The sequence below is a fragment of the Aotus nancymaae genome, unplaced genomic scaffold (assembly GCF_030222135.1).
Source record: "Aotus nancymaae isolate 86718 unplaced genomic scaffold, 86718_ANA_hifiasm-v0.15.2.pri h1tg000122l, whole genome shotgun sequence".
Classification (NCBI taxonomy): domain Eukaryota; kingdom Metazoa; phylum Chordata; class Mammalia; order Primates; family Aotidae; genus Aotus; species Aotus nancymaae.
In genome coordinates this window covers 989,655-1,005,207 of record NW_026988537.1, presented here as the reverse complement: position 1 = coordinate 1,005,207, position 15,553 = coordinate 989,655, and the positions used below count along the sequence as shown (strand labels likewise).

At 37.7% G+C, this 15,553-nt stretch overlaps 1 protein-coding gene and 1 pseudogene across 5 annotated transcripts in view; one reads left to right on the top strand and one right to left on the bottom strand.

Moving 5' to 3' along the window:
* Positions 1-10,831, bottom strand: part of LOC105705517 (cyclin-J-like) — a 28,171-nt pseudogene extending 17,340 nt beyond the window's left edge.
* Positions 1-15,553, top strand: part of EVI5 (ecotropic viral integration site 5) — a 256,816-nt gene that overhangs the window by 51,963 nt on the left and 189,300 nt on the right. For all 5 annotated transcript variants that reach the window (XR_010340665.1, XM_012435437.3, XM_021668008.2 and 2 more), the window contains exon 2: positions 13,198-13,427. Coding sequence is in view for 4 of the 5 variants with exons in the window: in XM_012435437.3 (XP_012290860.2) it covers positions 13,279-13,427 (149 nt within the window). In the remaining variant the exon portion in view is untranslated. The remainder of the gene's footprint in view (positions 1-13,197; positions 13,428-15,553) is intronic.

Genomic DNA, 15,553 nt, shown 5'->3' with positions numbered 1-15,553 from the left:
TACACTTTCTGTCTCTGTGAATTTGACTACTCTATCTCATAAAAGTGGAATCACACCATATTTGTTATTTTATGGCTGACTTTTTTCACTTTATAAGGTCTTCAAGTTTCGTTTATGTTGTAGTAAGTCAGAATTTCCTTCCTTTTTAAGGCTGAATAATAGTCTGTTGTATAGAGATACCACATTTTGTTTATCCATTAATCCACTGATGTCACTTAGTTGTTTACCCCTTTTGGCTATTGTGAATAATGCTGCTATGAACATGGGTATATAAATATCTAAGTCCTTGTTTTCAATTCTTTGGTTAAATACCCAGAAGTAGAATTGATGGATCTTACAATTCTGTTAAACTTTTTAAGGAACTGCGGTACTGTTTTCCACAGCAGCTGTGCCATTTACATTTCCAACAATAATGTTAACACTTGTTATTTTCCTTTTTGATAATAGCCATCAAAATGTGCACAAAATGGAATCTCGTTGTGGTTTTGATTTGCATTTTATTCTATTTAATTTTAATTTTTTTTTTTTTTGAGACAGAATTTCGCTCTTGTCGCCCAGGCATGAGTAAAATGGCTCTGTCTCGGCTCACTGCAGCCTCCACCTCCTAGATTCAAGCAATTCTCCTGCCTCAGCCTCCCAAGTAACTGGGATTACAGGCGCCCACCACCACAGCTGGCTAATTTTTATATTTTTAGTAGAGACAGGGTTTCTCCATGTTGGCCAGGCTGGTCTCTAACTCCTGACCTCAGGTAATCCACCTGCCTTAGCCTCCCAGAGTGCTGGGATTACAGATGTGAGCTACTGTGCCTGGCTGATTTGCATTTCATTAATGATTAGTGATGTTAGCTGGGCACAGTGGCTCGTGCCTGTAGTCCCAGCTACTCAGGAGGCTGAGGCAGGAGGACTGCTTGAGGCCAGGAGTTCAAGACCAGCCTGGGCAATATAGCAAGACCTCATCTCTTAAATTAGTGATGTTGAATATATTTTTATGTGCTTATTTCCATTTATATATCTTCTTTGGAGAAATGTCTATTCAAGTCCTTTGTTCATCTTTTAATTAGATTTTTTTTTGTTATTAATTTGTAGGAGTTCTTTATATTTTCTAGATATTGATTCCATATCAGCTATATGATTTGCAAATTTCTTTTTCATTTTAGTGGGTTAATGTTTCTACTCTGTTAATGCACAAGTTTTTAATTTTGATGCAGTCCAGTTTATCTTTTTTTCCCCTTTGTTGCCTGCGCTTTTTGCCTCAAATCTAAGGAATCATTGCCAAATCATTGTCATGAAATTTTTCCCTTAATGTTTTCTTCCCTTTGTTTTTTTTGGAGACGATGAAGTTTCGCCCTTATTACCCAGGCTGGAGTGCAATGGCACGATCTCAGCACACTACAAACTCTGCCTCCCAGGTTCTCCAGCCTCACCTCCAGAGTAGCTGGGATTACGGGCACTTGCCATCACTCCCAGCTAATTTTTTAATTTTTAGTAGAGATGGGGTTTTGCCATATTGACCAGGCTGGTCTTTAACTTCTGACCTGAGGTGATCCGCCCACCTTGGCCTCCCAAAGTGCTGGGATTACAGGTGTGAGCTGCCATGCCCAGCCTCCCTTATGTTTTCTTATAAGTTTTATAGTTTTAGTTCTATTGTTTAGGTCTTCGATCTCTTGTGATTTAATAGGTCTTTTAAGTGAGCCGAATCTTGGATTTCTTATCTCTAAAATGGAGACATTACCTACTTGATAGAATTATGAATGAGCACTAAAATGAGTTAATATTAAATGATGTGAAAAGTCCTAAAAAAAAAAAATACTGAGTTGTGGAATCAGCCTTTATATGGTAATACAAGCTAACCCCACAATGACAAAGAATAACCCCATCAGCCCAGTTATCTGGATTGTACCAGTTTTTTTTTCCTTTTTAAAATAAAAATCAAATGAATATACTGTTTGTTTGAAGGCCTTTTTCTAAAGTAGGATTTGTTATGTAATAATATCCTGACCATCCTTCTGGAATCTCCAACCTTTAGAAATTAGTCTGATTCAAGAAATCTCAAGAATAAAGGTCATTGTGGTAGGAATGGGAATATTTTCCAGCTCCTATATCTTTATCTCTCAGATACTCCTCAGTTTACTATAATCTGGTTTCTGCCTCCTCTTGGTGAAATGAAGTCATTAGTGACCACATCCATTGCCAACCTTTGGTCTTACTCATTCTCGATGGTGGCTAAGAGCAAAGAATTTCAAACAAGACTGCCTATGTTTGACTCTTTTTAGCTTTGTGACCTTATGTAAGTTGTTTAGCATTTTTGTGCCATCATTTCTTCATTTGTGAAATGAGGAAAATAGTAATACCTACTTTATAGCATTTTAATGATTAAATAGATTTAATACATATAAAGTGTTTAGAATAGTACCTGGTGTGATTTAAATGCTGAAAAAGTGTTTGCTGATAAAGTCACCTTTCTCTTCTTTGAAAATTGTTTCTAAACCTCTGTGGTACCATACAGTGGGAGTTATATGGAATGTAGAGTTTAGGTAGCACAGAAAGCTGGTCAAAATTTCACATCAATGTTCCTAAAAACCATACCATGTGGAAACTGTTATACTGGCTTTCAGTACTAAGTCTAAGACTGCCATACAATTAACAAACATACTAAAGGGAGTGATAGAGATACTATTTTAGATACTTTTCCATATGACTATATGAAATGCAGGAATAATGACAGGGTAAGGGACTATCTTTTTTATTTTTTATTTTTTTTAATTTTTTTGAGATGGAGTCTCGCTATGTTGCTAGGCTGGAGTGCAGTGGTATGATCTCAGCTCACTGCAACTTCCGCCTCCCGGGTTCAAGCGATTCTCCTGCCTCAGCCTCTCGTGTAGCTGGGACTACAGACATGTGCCACCACGCCCAGCTAATTTTTGTATTTTTTAGTAGAGACAGGGTTTCACCATGTTGACCAGGATGGTCTCGATATCTTGACCTCGTGATCCACCCGCCTTGGCCTCCCAAAGTGCTGGAATTACAGGCGTGAGCCACCATGCCCGGCCAGGGACTATCTTTAATTAAAACAGTCTCTCATGCTTACACAGAATACTCAGTAAATATTAGTTTATTTTATATGTACATGTACACAGACACACACACACATACACATGCATATCTGACATAGTAGAAGTGAGACCAATAAAAAATAAAACCGAATCTTGACCTGTATGTTTTTGGTCCACTCATCTCAAGGAACATGAGATGTCTCATTGGCAGTGCCTCATAAAGGCCAGCTTTGTGAGAATCAAAAACTGTATGAAAATTGTCAAGAGTCAAAAAACCAGAAAAGAAAAGAAAAACAGAGATAAAGATGAGTGTAACACAGATTAGAGGGGCGGGAATAAACAGCAGATACTTTGGAGAAGGTAGTAAGAGACAGAAAATAAAGCAGTTTTGCATTGTGGTGTGATGGTGGAAAAGTCTCTTAGTCCTCAATAGCCCTTGAAAGTATTTGAGCTTCTGTGTTAAAAGCTACTTGCCTCTGGTTCCTGTACTTTTTGAAGGAAGATTATAAAATGATACTAGATGGTGAACTGTTTATATAAACAAACTGTATGTACATTAATGGTAACTATATTTTAAAATCATCTCATGTGTTCATTCAGTAAACAGATAGGAAAAAGTGATAGGAAGTATTCCCTGGTTCTAAGGAAGGGTAATAAGATAGAACTACAGAATTGATTGGTGAATCTTTGTGACATCTGTATATAGCTGAAGTCTTGACATTATGAAATGTGTACTTTTGCCATTTAAAGATCTGTTGGGTTTCTGACTCTCAGTGACAGCACAGGTGCTCTTACTCATAGTTTCTCTTTAGCCACAATAGTACCTCTACCCAAAGGAGAAGATTATACTCTAGAAATGTGATTCAGGAAGTAATTAACCATTGCCATGGCCTTTTCTCCCTCATGATTTTTGATCTAAAATGGGAATCTTTAAAAATAGATCTATTTTAGGGAAGTTACGAGCATCCTTTCAATAAAATAGAAAGTGATGTTATAATCATGACTTTCTCATGGGAGATTGTATTCAGATATTGTGGTAGTACATAAAGCTTTTACTATAGTTAAAAAAATTGAGAGATAATTTATATACCATAAAATTTGCCCCTTTTAAAGTGTATAATTCATTAGCATTTATTATATTCACAAAGTTGTGCAACCATTACCACTGACCAATCCCAGAATATTTTTCATCACCCCATAGAGAAATCCTGTACTTGCTCGTGGTCAATTCCCATTCCTTTTCCTAGGTCCTGGAAATTACTAATGTACTTTCTGTTTCTGGATTTGCCTATTCTGGAAATTTTATGTAAATGGAATCATACAATATGTGGCCTTTTGTGTGTGATTGCTAAGCTTTTTTAATGATGGTTTTAGCATTTTCAAAGTATGTTCACTTTTTTTTTTTTTTTTTACTGCATTTTAGGTTTTGGGGTACATGTGAAAAACCTGCAAGGTTGTTGCATAGGTGCATACGTGGCAGTGTGATTTGCTGCCTCCCTCCCCTTCACCTATATCTGGCATTTCTCCCCATGCTATCCCTCCCCAACTCCCCACCCCGCCGCTGTCCCCCCACTCCCCCCAACAGACCCCCGTGTATAGTGTTCCCCTCCCTGTGTCCATGTGTTCTCCTTGTTCAACACCCGCCTATGAGTGAGAACATGTGGTGTTTGATTTTGTGTTCTTGTGTCAGTTTGCTGAGAATGATGGTTTCCAGGTTCATCCATGTCCCTACAAAGGACGTGAACTCCTCGTTTTTTATGGCTGCATAATATTCCATGGTGTATATGTGCCACATTTTTCCTGTCTAGTCTATCATCGATGGGCATTTGGGTTGGTTCCAGGTCTTTGCTATTGTAAACTGTGCTGCAATGAACATTCGTGTGCATGTGTCCTTGTAGTAGAACGATTTATAATCCTTTGGATATATGCCCAGTAATGGGATTGCTGGGTCAAATGGAATTTCTATGTCTAGGTCCTTGAGGAATCGCCACACTGTTTTCCACAGTGGTTGAACTAATTTACACTCCCACCAACAGTGTAAAAGTGTTCCTATTTCTCCACATCCTCTCCAGCATCTGTTGTCTCCAGTTTTTTTAATGATCGCGATTCTAACTGGCGTGAGATGGTATCTCAATGTAGTTTTGATTTCCATTTCTCTAATGACCAGTGATGATAAGCATTTTTTCATATGTTTGTTGGCCTCATGTATGTCTTCTTTTGTAAAGTATCTGTTCATATCCTTCGCCCATTTTTGAATGGGCTTGTTTGTTTTTTTCTTGTGTATCTTTTTTAGCTCGTTGTAAATTCTGGATATCAGCCCTTTGTCAGACGGGTAGGCTGCAAAAATTTTTTCCCATTCTGTTGGTTGCCAATTCACTCTATTGACTGTTTCTTTTGCCGTGAAGAAGCTGTGGAGTTTGATTAGGCCCCATTTGTCTATTTTGGCTTTTGTTGCCATTGCTTTTGGTGTTTTGGTCATAAAGTCCTTGCCTACGCCTATGTCCTGAAATGGTTTTGCCTAGGTTTCCTTCTAGTATTTTTATGGTGTTAGGTCTTATGTTTAAGTCTTTAATCCATCTGGAGTCAATTTTAGTGTAAGGTGTCAGGAAGGGGTCGAATTTCTGCTTTCTGCATATGGCTAGCCAGTTTTCCCAACACCACTTATTGAACAGGGAATCCTTTCCCCATTGCTTGTTTTTATCAGGTTTGTCAAAGATCAGGTGGTTGTAGATATGTTGTGTCGCCTCCGAGGCCTCTGATCTGTTCCATTGGTCTATATCTCTGTTTTGGTACCAGTACCATGCTGTTTTGATTACTGTAGCCTTGTAGTGGAGTTTGATGTCCGGTAGTGTGATGCCTCCCGCTTTGTTCTTTTTGCTTAGAATTGACTTGGCTGTGCGGGCTCTCTTTTGGTTCCATATGAAGTTTAAGGTGGTTTTTTCCAGTTCTGTGAAGAAGGTCATTGGTAGCTTGATGGGGATAGCGTTGAATCTGTAAATTACTTTGGGCAGTATGGTCATTTTCACAATATTGATTCTTCCTAACCATGAACATGGAATGTTTCTCCATCTGTTTGTGTCCTCTCTTATTTCGTTGAGCAGTGGTTTGTAGTTCTCCTTGAAGAGGTCCTTTACGTTCCTTGTTAGTTGTATTCCTAGGTATTTTATTCTCTTTGTAGCAATTGTGAATGGCAGTTCGTTCTTGATTTGGCTCTCTTTAAGTCTGTTATTGGTGTATAGGAATGCTTGTGATTTTTGCACATTGATTTTGTATCCTGAGACTTTGCTGAAGTTGCTTATCAGTTTCAGGAGATTTTGGACTGAGATGATAGGGTCTTCTAGATATATAATCATGTCGTCTGCAAATAGAGACAATTTGACTTCCTCCTTTCCTAATTGAATACCCTTTATTTCTTTTTCTTGTCTGATTGCTCTGGCTAGAACTTCCAGTACTATATTGAATAGGAGTGGTGAGAGAGGGCATCCTTGTCTAGTGCCAGATTTCAAAGGGAATGCTTCCAGTTTTTGCCCATTCAGTATGATATTGGCTGTCGGTTTGTCATAAATAGCTTTTATTATTTTGAGGTACGTTCCGTCGATACCTAGTTTATTGAGAGCTTTTAGCATAAAGGGCTGTTGAATTTTGTTGAAGGCCTTCTCTGCATCAATTGAGATAATCATGTGGTTTTTGTCTTTGGTTCTGTTTATGTGGTGAATTACATTTATAGACTTGGGTATATTGAACCAGCCTCGCATCCCCTGGATGAATCCTACTTGATCATGGTGGATAAGCTTTTTGATGTGCTGTTGCAATCGGCTTGCCAGTATTTTATTGAAGATTTTTGCATCTATGTTCATCATGGATATTGGCCTGTAGTTTTCTTTTCTTGTTGAGTCTCTGCCGGGTTTTGGTATCAGGATGATGTTGGTCTCATAAAATGATTTGGGAAGGATTCCCTCTTTTTGGATTATTTGGAATAGTTTCAGTAGGAATGGTACCAGTTCCTCTTTGTATGTCTGGTAGAATTCGGATGTGAACCCATCTGGACCTGGGCTTTTTTTGGGTGGTAGGCTCTTAATTGCTGCCTCGACTTCAGACCTTGTTATTGGTCTATTCAGGGTTTCGACTTCTTCCTGGTTTAGGCTTGGGAGGAGGCAACTGTCTAGGAATTTATCCATTTCTTCCAGGTTTTCTAGTTTATGTGCATAGAGTTGTTTGTAATAATCTCTGATGATGGTTTGAATTTCTGTGTGATCTGTGGTGACATCCCCTTTATCATTTTTTATTGCATCTATTTGGTTGTTCTCTCTTTTCTTTTTTATTAGTCTGGCTAGTGATCTATTTTGTTGATCTTTTCAAAAAACCAGCTCCTGGATTTATTGATTTTTTGAAGGGTTTTTCATGTCTCTATCTCCTTCAATTCTGCTTTGATCTTAGTTATTTCTTGTCTTCTGCTAGGTTTTGAGTTTTTTTGATCTTGCTCCTCTAGCTCTTTCAGTTTTGACGATAGGGTGTCAATTTTAGATCTCTCCTTTTTTCTCATGTGGGCACTTATTGCTATATATTTTCCTCTAGAAACTGCTTTAAATGTGTTCCAGAGATTCTGGTATGTGGTGTCTTCATTCTCATTGGTTTCGAAGAATGTCTTTATTTCTGCCTTCATTTCAGTGTTTATCCAGTCAACATTCAGGAGAAAGTTGTTCATTTTCCATGAGGCTGTGCGGTTCTGGGTTCGCTTCTGAATTCTGAGTTCTAACTTGATTGCACTGTGGTCTGAGAGACTGTTTGTTATGGTTTCCGTTCTTTTGCATTTGCTGAGGAGTGATTTACTTCCAATTATGTGGTCAATTTTAGAGTTGGTGTGATGTGGTGCTGAGAAGAATGTATATTCTGTGGATTTGGGGTGGAGAGTTCTGTAAATGTCTATTAGGTTTGCTTGTTCCAGGTCTGAGTTCAAGTCCTGGATATCCTTGTTAATTTTCTGTCTCGTTGATCTGTCTAATATTGATAATGGTGTGTTGAAGTCTCCCACTATTATTGTGTGGGAGTCTAAGTCTCTTTGTAAGTCATTAAGAACTTGCCTTATGTATCTAGGTGCTCCTGTATTAGGTGCATATATATTTAGGATCGTTAGCTCTTCTTGTTGCATTGAACCTTTTACCATTATGTAATGTCCTTCTTTGTCTCTTTTGATCTTTGTTGCTTTAAAGTCTATTTTATCAGAGATGAGAATTGCAATTCCTGCTTTTTTTTGCTCCCCATTTGCTTGGTAAATCTTCGTCCATCCCTTTATTTTGAGCCTTTGTGTATCCTTGCATGTGAGATGGGTTTCCTGGATACAGCACACTGATGGGTTTTGGCTTTTTATCCAATTTGCCAATCTGTGTCTTTTGATTGGGGCATTTAGTCCGTTTACATTTAGGGTTAATATTGTTATGTGTGAATTTGATCCTGTCATTTTGATGCTAGCTGGCTGTTTTTCCCATTGGTTGATGCAGATTCTTCATTGTGTTGATGCTCTTTACCATTTCGTGAGTTTTTGGAGTGGCTGGTACTGGTTGTTCTTTTCTATGTGTAGTGCCTCCTTCAGGAGCTCTTGTAAAGCCGGTCTGGTGGTGATGAAATCTCTGAGTACTTACTTGTTCGCAAAGGATTTTATTTTTCCTTCACTTATGAAGCTTAGTTTGGCTGGATATGAAATTCTGGGTTGACAGTTCTTTTCTTTAAGGATGTTGAATATCGGCCCCCACTCCCTTCTGGCCTGTAGGGTTTCTGCTGAGAGATCTGCTGTGAGTCTGATGGGCTTCCCTTTGTGGGTAACCCGACCTTTCTCTCTGGCTGCCCTTAGTATTTTCTCCTTCATTTCAACCCTGTTGAATCTGATGATTATGTGCCTTGGGGTTGCTCTTCTAGAGGAATATCTTTGTAGTGTTCTCTGTATTTCCTGGACTTGAATATTAACCTGCCTTGCTAGGTTGGGGAAGTTTTCCTGTATAATATCCTGAAGAGTATTTTCCAGCTTGGATTCATTCTCTTCGTCACATTCAGGTACACCTATCAAACGTAGATTAGGTCTTTTCACATAGTCCCATATTTCTTGTTGACTCTGTTCATTTCTTTTTACCCTGTTTTCTCTAATCTTGCCTTCTCGTTTTATTTCATTGAGTTGATCTTCGACCTCTGATATCCTTTCTTCTGTTTGGTCAATTCGGCTGTTGAAACTTGTGCATGCTTCACGAAGTTCTCGTGTTGTGTTTTTCAGCTCCATCAATTCGCTCATATTCCTCTCTAAGTTGTCCATTCTCGTTAGCATTTCGTCAAGTCTTTTTTCAAGGTTCTTGGTTTCTTTGCATTGGGTTAGAACATGTTCTTTTAGCTCACGGAAGTTTCTTATTATCCACTTTCTGAAAGCTGATTCTGTCATTTCATCACACTCATTCTCCATCCAGTCTTGTTCCCTTGCTGATGAGGAGTTGTGCTCCCTTGTAGGAGGAGAGGTGTTCTGGTTTTGGGTGTTTTCCTCCTTTTTGCGCTGGTTTCTTCCCATCTTTGTGGATTTATCCACCTATCGACTTTGTAGTTGCTGTCTTTCTGATTTTGGTAATTTTAAGTCTGCAGCAGCTGAACTCATAAACCCCCTTTTCTTCCCCCCAGGTGTTCTGTCCCGAGGAGTTAGGGCTTTATGATTTTCCACTGGCTTGCAATTGTTTTCCCTGCCCACAAGGTGGCAGCCTAGTCACACTCAGCCTGCAGAGGCTTCGCTGAGCTGCTCTGGGCTCCGCCCAGGTTTCGTGTGAACTTCCTGCAGTCCTGTTTATATGGGTGTAGTTAGAACTGCTTCCGCTATGCTGGTCCGCCCCTGTAGTGACGGAGTCTCTGTAGTGGCGGGTTGTCTTGGTTATGGCAAATTGCCCTGTGAACTGCAGGGTGTTTCCTGTTGGGGGACGCCCCTCCTCCACAGAGCTGGACCGTCCCGGGTTCAGCCGTGTTTCCAGTGGCGCCCTCTTTGCCCAGGAATCTCTTGGCTTGACTCCCTGCCTCAGCTCCCCTTGCTGGCCCAGAGGGGATCCAGTCTCGCTCACTCTGCACAAGGAGCCGCTCCTCCCTGCCCCAGGTGCAGGCCAAGCGGCCTCACCAGTCCAACCAGCGGCGCTGGCAACTCGTGGGGCTCCTCCACCTGTGAATCTCCTGGTCTGTGGGCAGTAAAAATCCACTGCCCTGTGAGCCGCTGCATCAGCCAAAGCAGCGGCTCTGAGATTCGTGGCGCGCCCTTGCCCGGGAGTCTCCTGGCTTGAATCCCTGCTTCAGCTCCCCTTGCTGGCTCAGAGGGGACTCAGTTGCTCTCGCTGTGTACAACGAGCCGCTGTTCCCTGCCCCAGGGCGTAGGCCGAGTGGCCTTGCTGCTCAAACAAGCGGCGCTGGCCACCCGTGGGGCTCCTCCTCCTGTGAATCTCCTGGTCTGTGGGCAGTAAAAAATCATCTGGAAATGCGGCGTCCACTCACCCTCTGCGCCTTCTCTCGGAGCTGCAATCCCGACTTCCTCCTAATCGGCCATCTTCAGGAAATGCCTTTCTAAACTTGAATCTGGAGGCAGGGACAGCAAAGCACCTCACCCAGGTCCCCAGGTCGCAGAGTGCCCGGTGCTCGGGGTCCCTCTCTTACTCCCACTCCAAGTGGCAGGCACAGATGGAGAGCAGAATCCCGGCTGCGCACACGGCATACTCGGCCACCCACTCCCACCACAGCACCGACACTCTCAGGAGGACAGGCGCTGCCATGTTAACCCTTCGCCGCCACTGCCTCCGTATGTTCACTTTTTAAAATAAATGCATAACACCTCTATGAGGTAGATAGGAACTTTGTGACATAGTTACATTGTCAGATTTATTTATATTTATTTATGTGACCTCAATTTACCCTAGGTTGAGGAAAAGAGATTCAAAGGTGGCAGGGTGGAGTTAAAGGAAAAATAGTACATGATGATACATGATAAAATAATTTAGTCCTGTGGTATTTCTAGAATCTATAAATACTAAACTTTATTAAATTGCAATTGTAATTAAATACTCTAGCTTTATTTAAGAACTTAAAATTTGAAGATGAGTTGTTGAGCCTTAGAAGTTATAGGCTGAATTCCATTTCAGCGAGGTTGAAAGTATGTCAGAATTGTGCTCTTGATTATTCTGAATTTTTTAAATGAAAGTCTGTTGCTATAGTATGCAGAAGGGGTATGATATAAATTTGTTTTAATGAAGCAATCAATAGATGTCTTTTTCTTTTTCGGCAATTAATTTTAGTAGGGGAATTTAATGAAAATGTAAAGCATTAATTCTTGAAAATTGTAAGTATACTTGAAATTATTAATGGCCAGTATTAGTAAAGTATACCATTTTTCTATAAATTTTTTACATTAGGTTTTCTCTTTTTAAATATTAGAATGTGCTTTGGGGATGCAAATTTGTGTCATTTTCACAATTGAGTTTGTAGTTGTTATCCTAAAATCAGTAGGATAACAAATCACACAATAGACTGTCTTGGTGCCTACTATGGCTTCTGCCATTTCTTGGCATAAATAAAGTTTTGGCTAAATTATTATTTAATTCCTGTAAGGCCTTTTGCCCTGATGAGCTATGCTTATCTATGAGTTGTCAGGAAGGACTTCTTTTGCCTGGAAGCAGGCATGAACGATCATCTCATGTTTCTCTTTCTTAGGTTTCTTACAGCATTTGACTTTTCTTTCTTGGGGTTCTTCTCTTAATGGTAAGAGCCCACTGGTCCTTTCTATAATATTCCCAAAGGAAGTAAGTTCTAAAAGGGGAAAATTATTGGCAAATAAAAAGAAAATGAGAAGTAACTTGAGTTTAATAAAACTCTTGCCCATATTCAGCACTTGTAATAGAATCTTTGTCCTTTTAGACACTCTATCCTCAGGTTAAGTGGCTTAACTATGTCCTTAGAATTGCTTTTCCGTTTTATCCTTTCTGTACATGGAATTTTCCTGCTAAATTGAGGTGGAGGAAGTGGGGACAGAGAAAGAGCCATGTATATATTGAGGGGAGGAGGAAATGCTTGGGTAACCAATGAGGAGAGTAGTACCTACTACCAGGAGTCTGGACAGGATTTTTCTGTGTGTTGGTGTTTTAATTTGTGTGTGTGTACGCATGTTCATATGGATTGCCATGTATAAACCAGTGTTAGCTTTGAACAATATGTACATTTCCTTTTTCAGCTGAATTTGTTGTATACATATCTGCTTAGGAGATTGGCATGGTTTATGACAAATATGTGAGCACTTATATAATTCATTGAATCTTAGAGAAGAGAGGAAACTTAAAGGCTTTTTTCCTTTGAGGTTAGCTACCTAAAACAGAAACTTAACCAACTCTTGACATTTGGCTTTTACAATTGCCACATTAAGGTAGCTATTAGTAGGGAATGTACTACTCTTTCTAGGCATCCCATTCTATTTCTGAATAAACCAACTACTAGAAATTCTACCTTGAACCTCCGTCATTCTGTTAACCCAGCCATTTATCATAATTTTCTTCCTGTGGTGCTAGTCCCTCTTTTATAACAACACTCTTTAGTGATTTAAAGAGAGAGCTTGATCAAGGGCCTCATTACATTTTATTTATGTTAAATACACCCAGTTTTTGTTGAATTGTTAGTCATGTTACAGGATTTCGCTAATCATCTAATGAACATGTTTTAATTCCTTGACTTGCAAATGTTTTTGACTAAAACCCCAAGAAAGAATACATTTTGCATCCTGACTCAATACACCTGTATACATATATACATGTAGGATGTATTTTTAATATAACAAAAATTTCATTAGACAGTATATCTTTAATTTGATATTTTTGATCCTTTCCATTTTTAAAACATGCGGTTGATTTTGTCACTTCCTGATGGGTCTCAGTTCGGAACACTGTTCTGATTTGTTCTTGCTGCAGAACTGAAATAAACAGTTGGCAAAAGCTGGATATTAGGGTAATGTTGCTAAAACAGGTTTTACCTTTAATTCTTCAAAGAGAATATTCTGATGATGATGGTTATTAAGTAAATCTTAACAGAATTATTAAGTTATTGGTAGTAAATACAGTGAAACTAAAATATATGCAACTTTTATTTTTGTCTTTAGGTGGCGACAGACAAGGTTGCAGAAAAGCTGAGCTCTACTCTCTCATGGGTGAAGAACACAGTATCGCATACAGTCAGTCAGATGGCCAGTCAGGTGGCAAGTCCATCTGCTTCATTACATACCACATCCTCATCTACCACATTGTCAACACCAGCCCTTTCACCATCTTCCCCATCACAGTTGAGTCCAGACGACTTAGAACTCCTGGCTAAACTGGAAGAACAGAATAGGTAAGTGAGGTTGCTTGGCTTTTTTCCTCTCCCATTATCATACATATTCAGCCATTCATATGTACTTACATTAAGAATGTTTCTTTTCTATTTTTTGGCTCCTTATTTATCAAAGTTACTTAGAAAAGTATTCATCTTTTTTTATGGGGAGGTTGGTCTTAAAAGAGACTAAAATTTTCTTCTGGCTCAAAGAGCTTTAGAGATTTGTTTTCTTAATATGACAAAATCCCTGAATCCTTGAATTTTATCAATTTTAAAAAAGTAAATGAAACTATCACTTTTTAATTTTAAACTCTCTGAACAGTCTCCTTTGGTAAAAGCATAAAATAATTTAATCCAATATAGATACCTAATTTGTGGTTTAGAGTGGAAAATCTTTTAAGAAATAATTCATAAAAAGCAAAATATCCTTTTCTCTTAATAGATATTAAATAGAGTAGTTTTCTGTTCTGCTAGGAATGCATACTCTGGACCCTGCGTGCCTCCTTACTGTGCCATTGCCAGAAGATCTTTAGGGCATCATATATTTTATTTATATTGTATATATAAAAATATATAGGGCATCTATTTTATTTATACATGTTATATGTAATATATATAATTATTATATAATATATTTTATATGATTATTACATAATCATATAAAATATATTATAAAATATATATAAAATATATATTTTAATTTATAAAATATATATTTTATATTATTATTATATAATATAAAATATATATTATTTATTTTATATATTAGATATATATAAATTATATAATATAAATTTTATATATTTATATATTATATATAAATATAAATAAAATAAAATACATATTTTATATATTAGATATATTATATATAATATCTATAAATAAAATAGATGCCCTATATAAAGAAAATAATATATATATTATATATTTTATATATTAGATATAAAATAAATTTATATTTTTTATATATACGTAAATGTTTATATATATGTTTATATATATACACACACACACAAATGTTTATTAGGGTGGAAGAGCACCATTTTGTGCTCAGTCAAGGTATGTAATGCTACTGGCTTAGAATCATAACAAAAATGACTTTTAATTTTTTTTTATGTATCATTGGCATAATAAACTACACATACTTAAACTGTACAATTTGATAAATTCTGACATATGTATACATCTGTGAAATTGTCACCAAAATCAAGAAAATGAACATCTCCATTATCCCTCTTGCTGTCCCCAGGCAGCCACTGTAGTTTGCATTTTCTAGAATTTTGTAGAAATGGAATCATATAGTTTGTAGTTTTTTGGTATGGATTATTTCACTCAGCATAGTAATTTTAAAAGTCGTCATCGCTATAGCACATATCAGTACTTTTTATAGTATTCCATCATGTGGAAATATCATAGTTTATTCACAACTTATACACATATGGTTATGGCTGTTAAATGCCATAAACATTTTTGTATAAGCTTTTGCATGAAGGTACACTTTCATTTCTCTTGGACAAATACCTAGGAACTGAATGACGCAATCATATGGTATGTCTAACTGCCAAACTGTTTTTCAAAGGGCCTTTACTTTTTCATAACCCACCACTGGTGTATGAAATTTCCAGTTCTTCTACACCCTTGCCAACACTTGATATGATCAGTCTTTTTAATTTTAGCCATTTTATTAGGTATTAGTATCTCTGGTTTTAATTTGATTTTCTCTATTTGTTTTGAGCATCTTTTTATGTGTTTGTCATCTGTATATCGTCTTTGATTTTTTTTTTTAAGTTTGGTTATTTGCTTTCTTATTACTATGTTTTGAAAGTTCTTTGTATGTTTGAGGTAAAAGTCTTTATCAAGCATATGACTCTCAAATTCTTCCCCCAGCTGGCAGCTTACCATTCTGTTAAAAGTGTCTCTTTCAAGAAGCAGTTTTATCTTACTTTATTGTATTTATTTTTGAGCATTCCAGGTTTACTCCTTTAAGTAAATCTAAAACCGTTATACATGTCCATGACAATTAGAAAAGAGACAAAGGATAAATAGAAATAATTTTTGTTCTGCCTATATAGTAGTATTTTTCTGGGTGTCAATAGAAAGCATCAGTCAAGAGCATTAATCTGAATTTGTTGATAAAATGTATT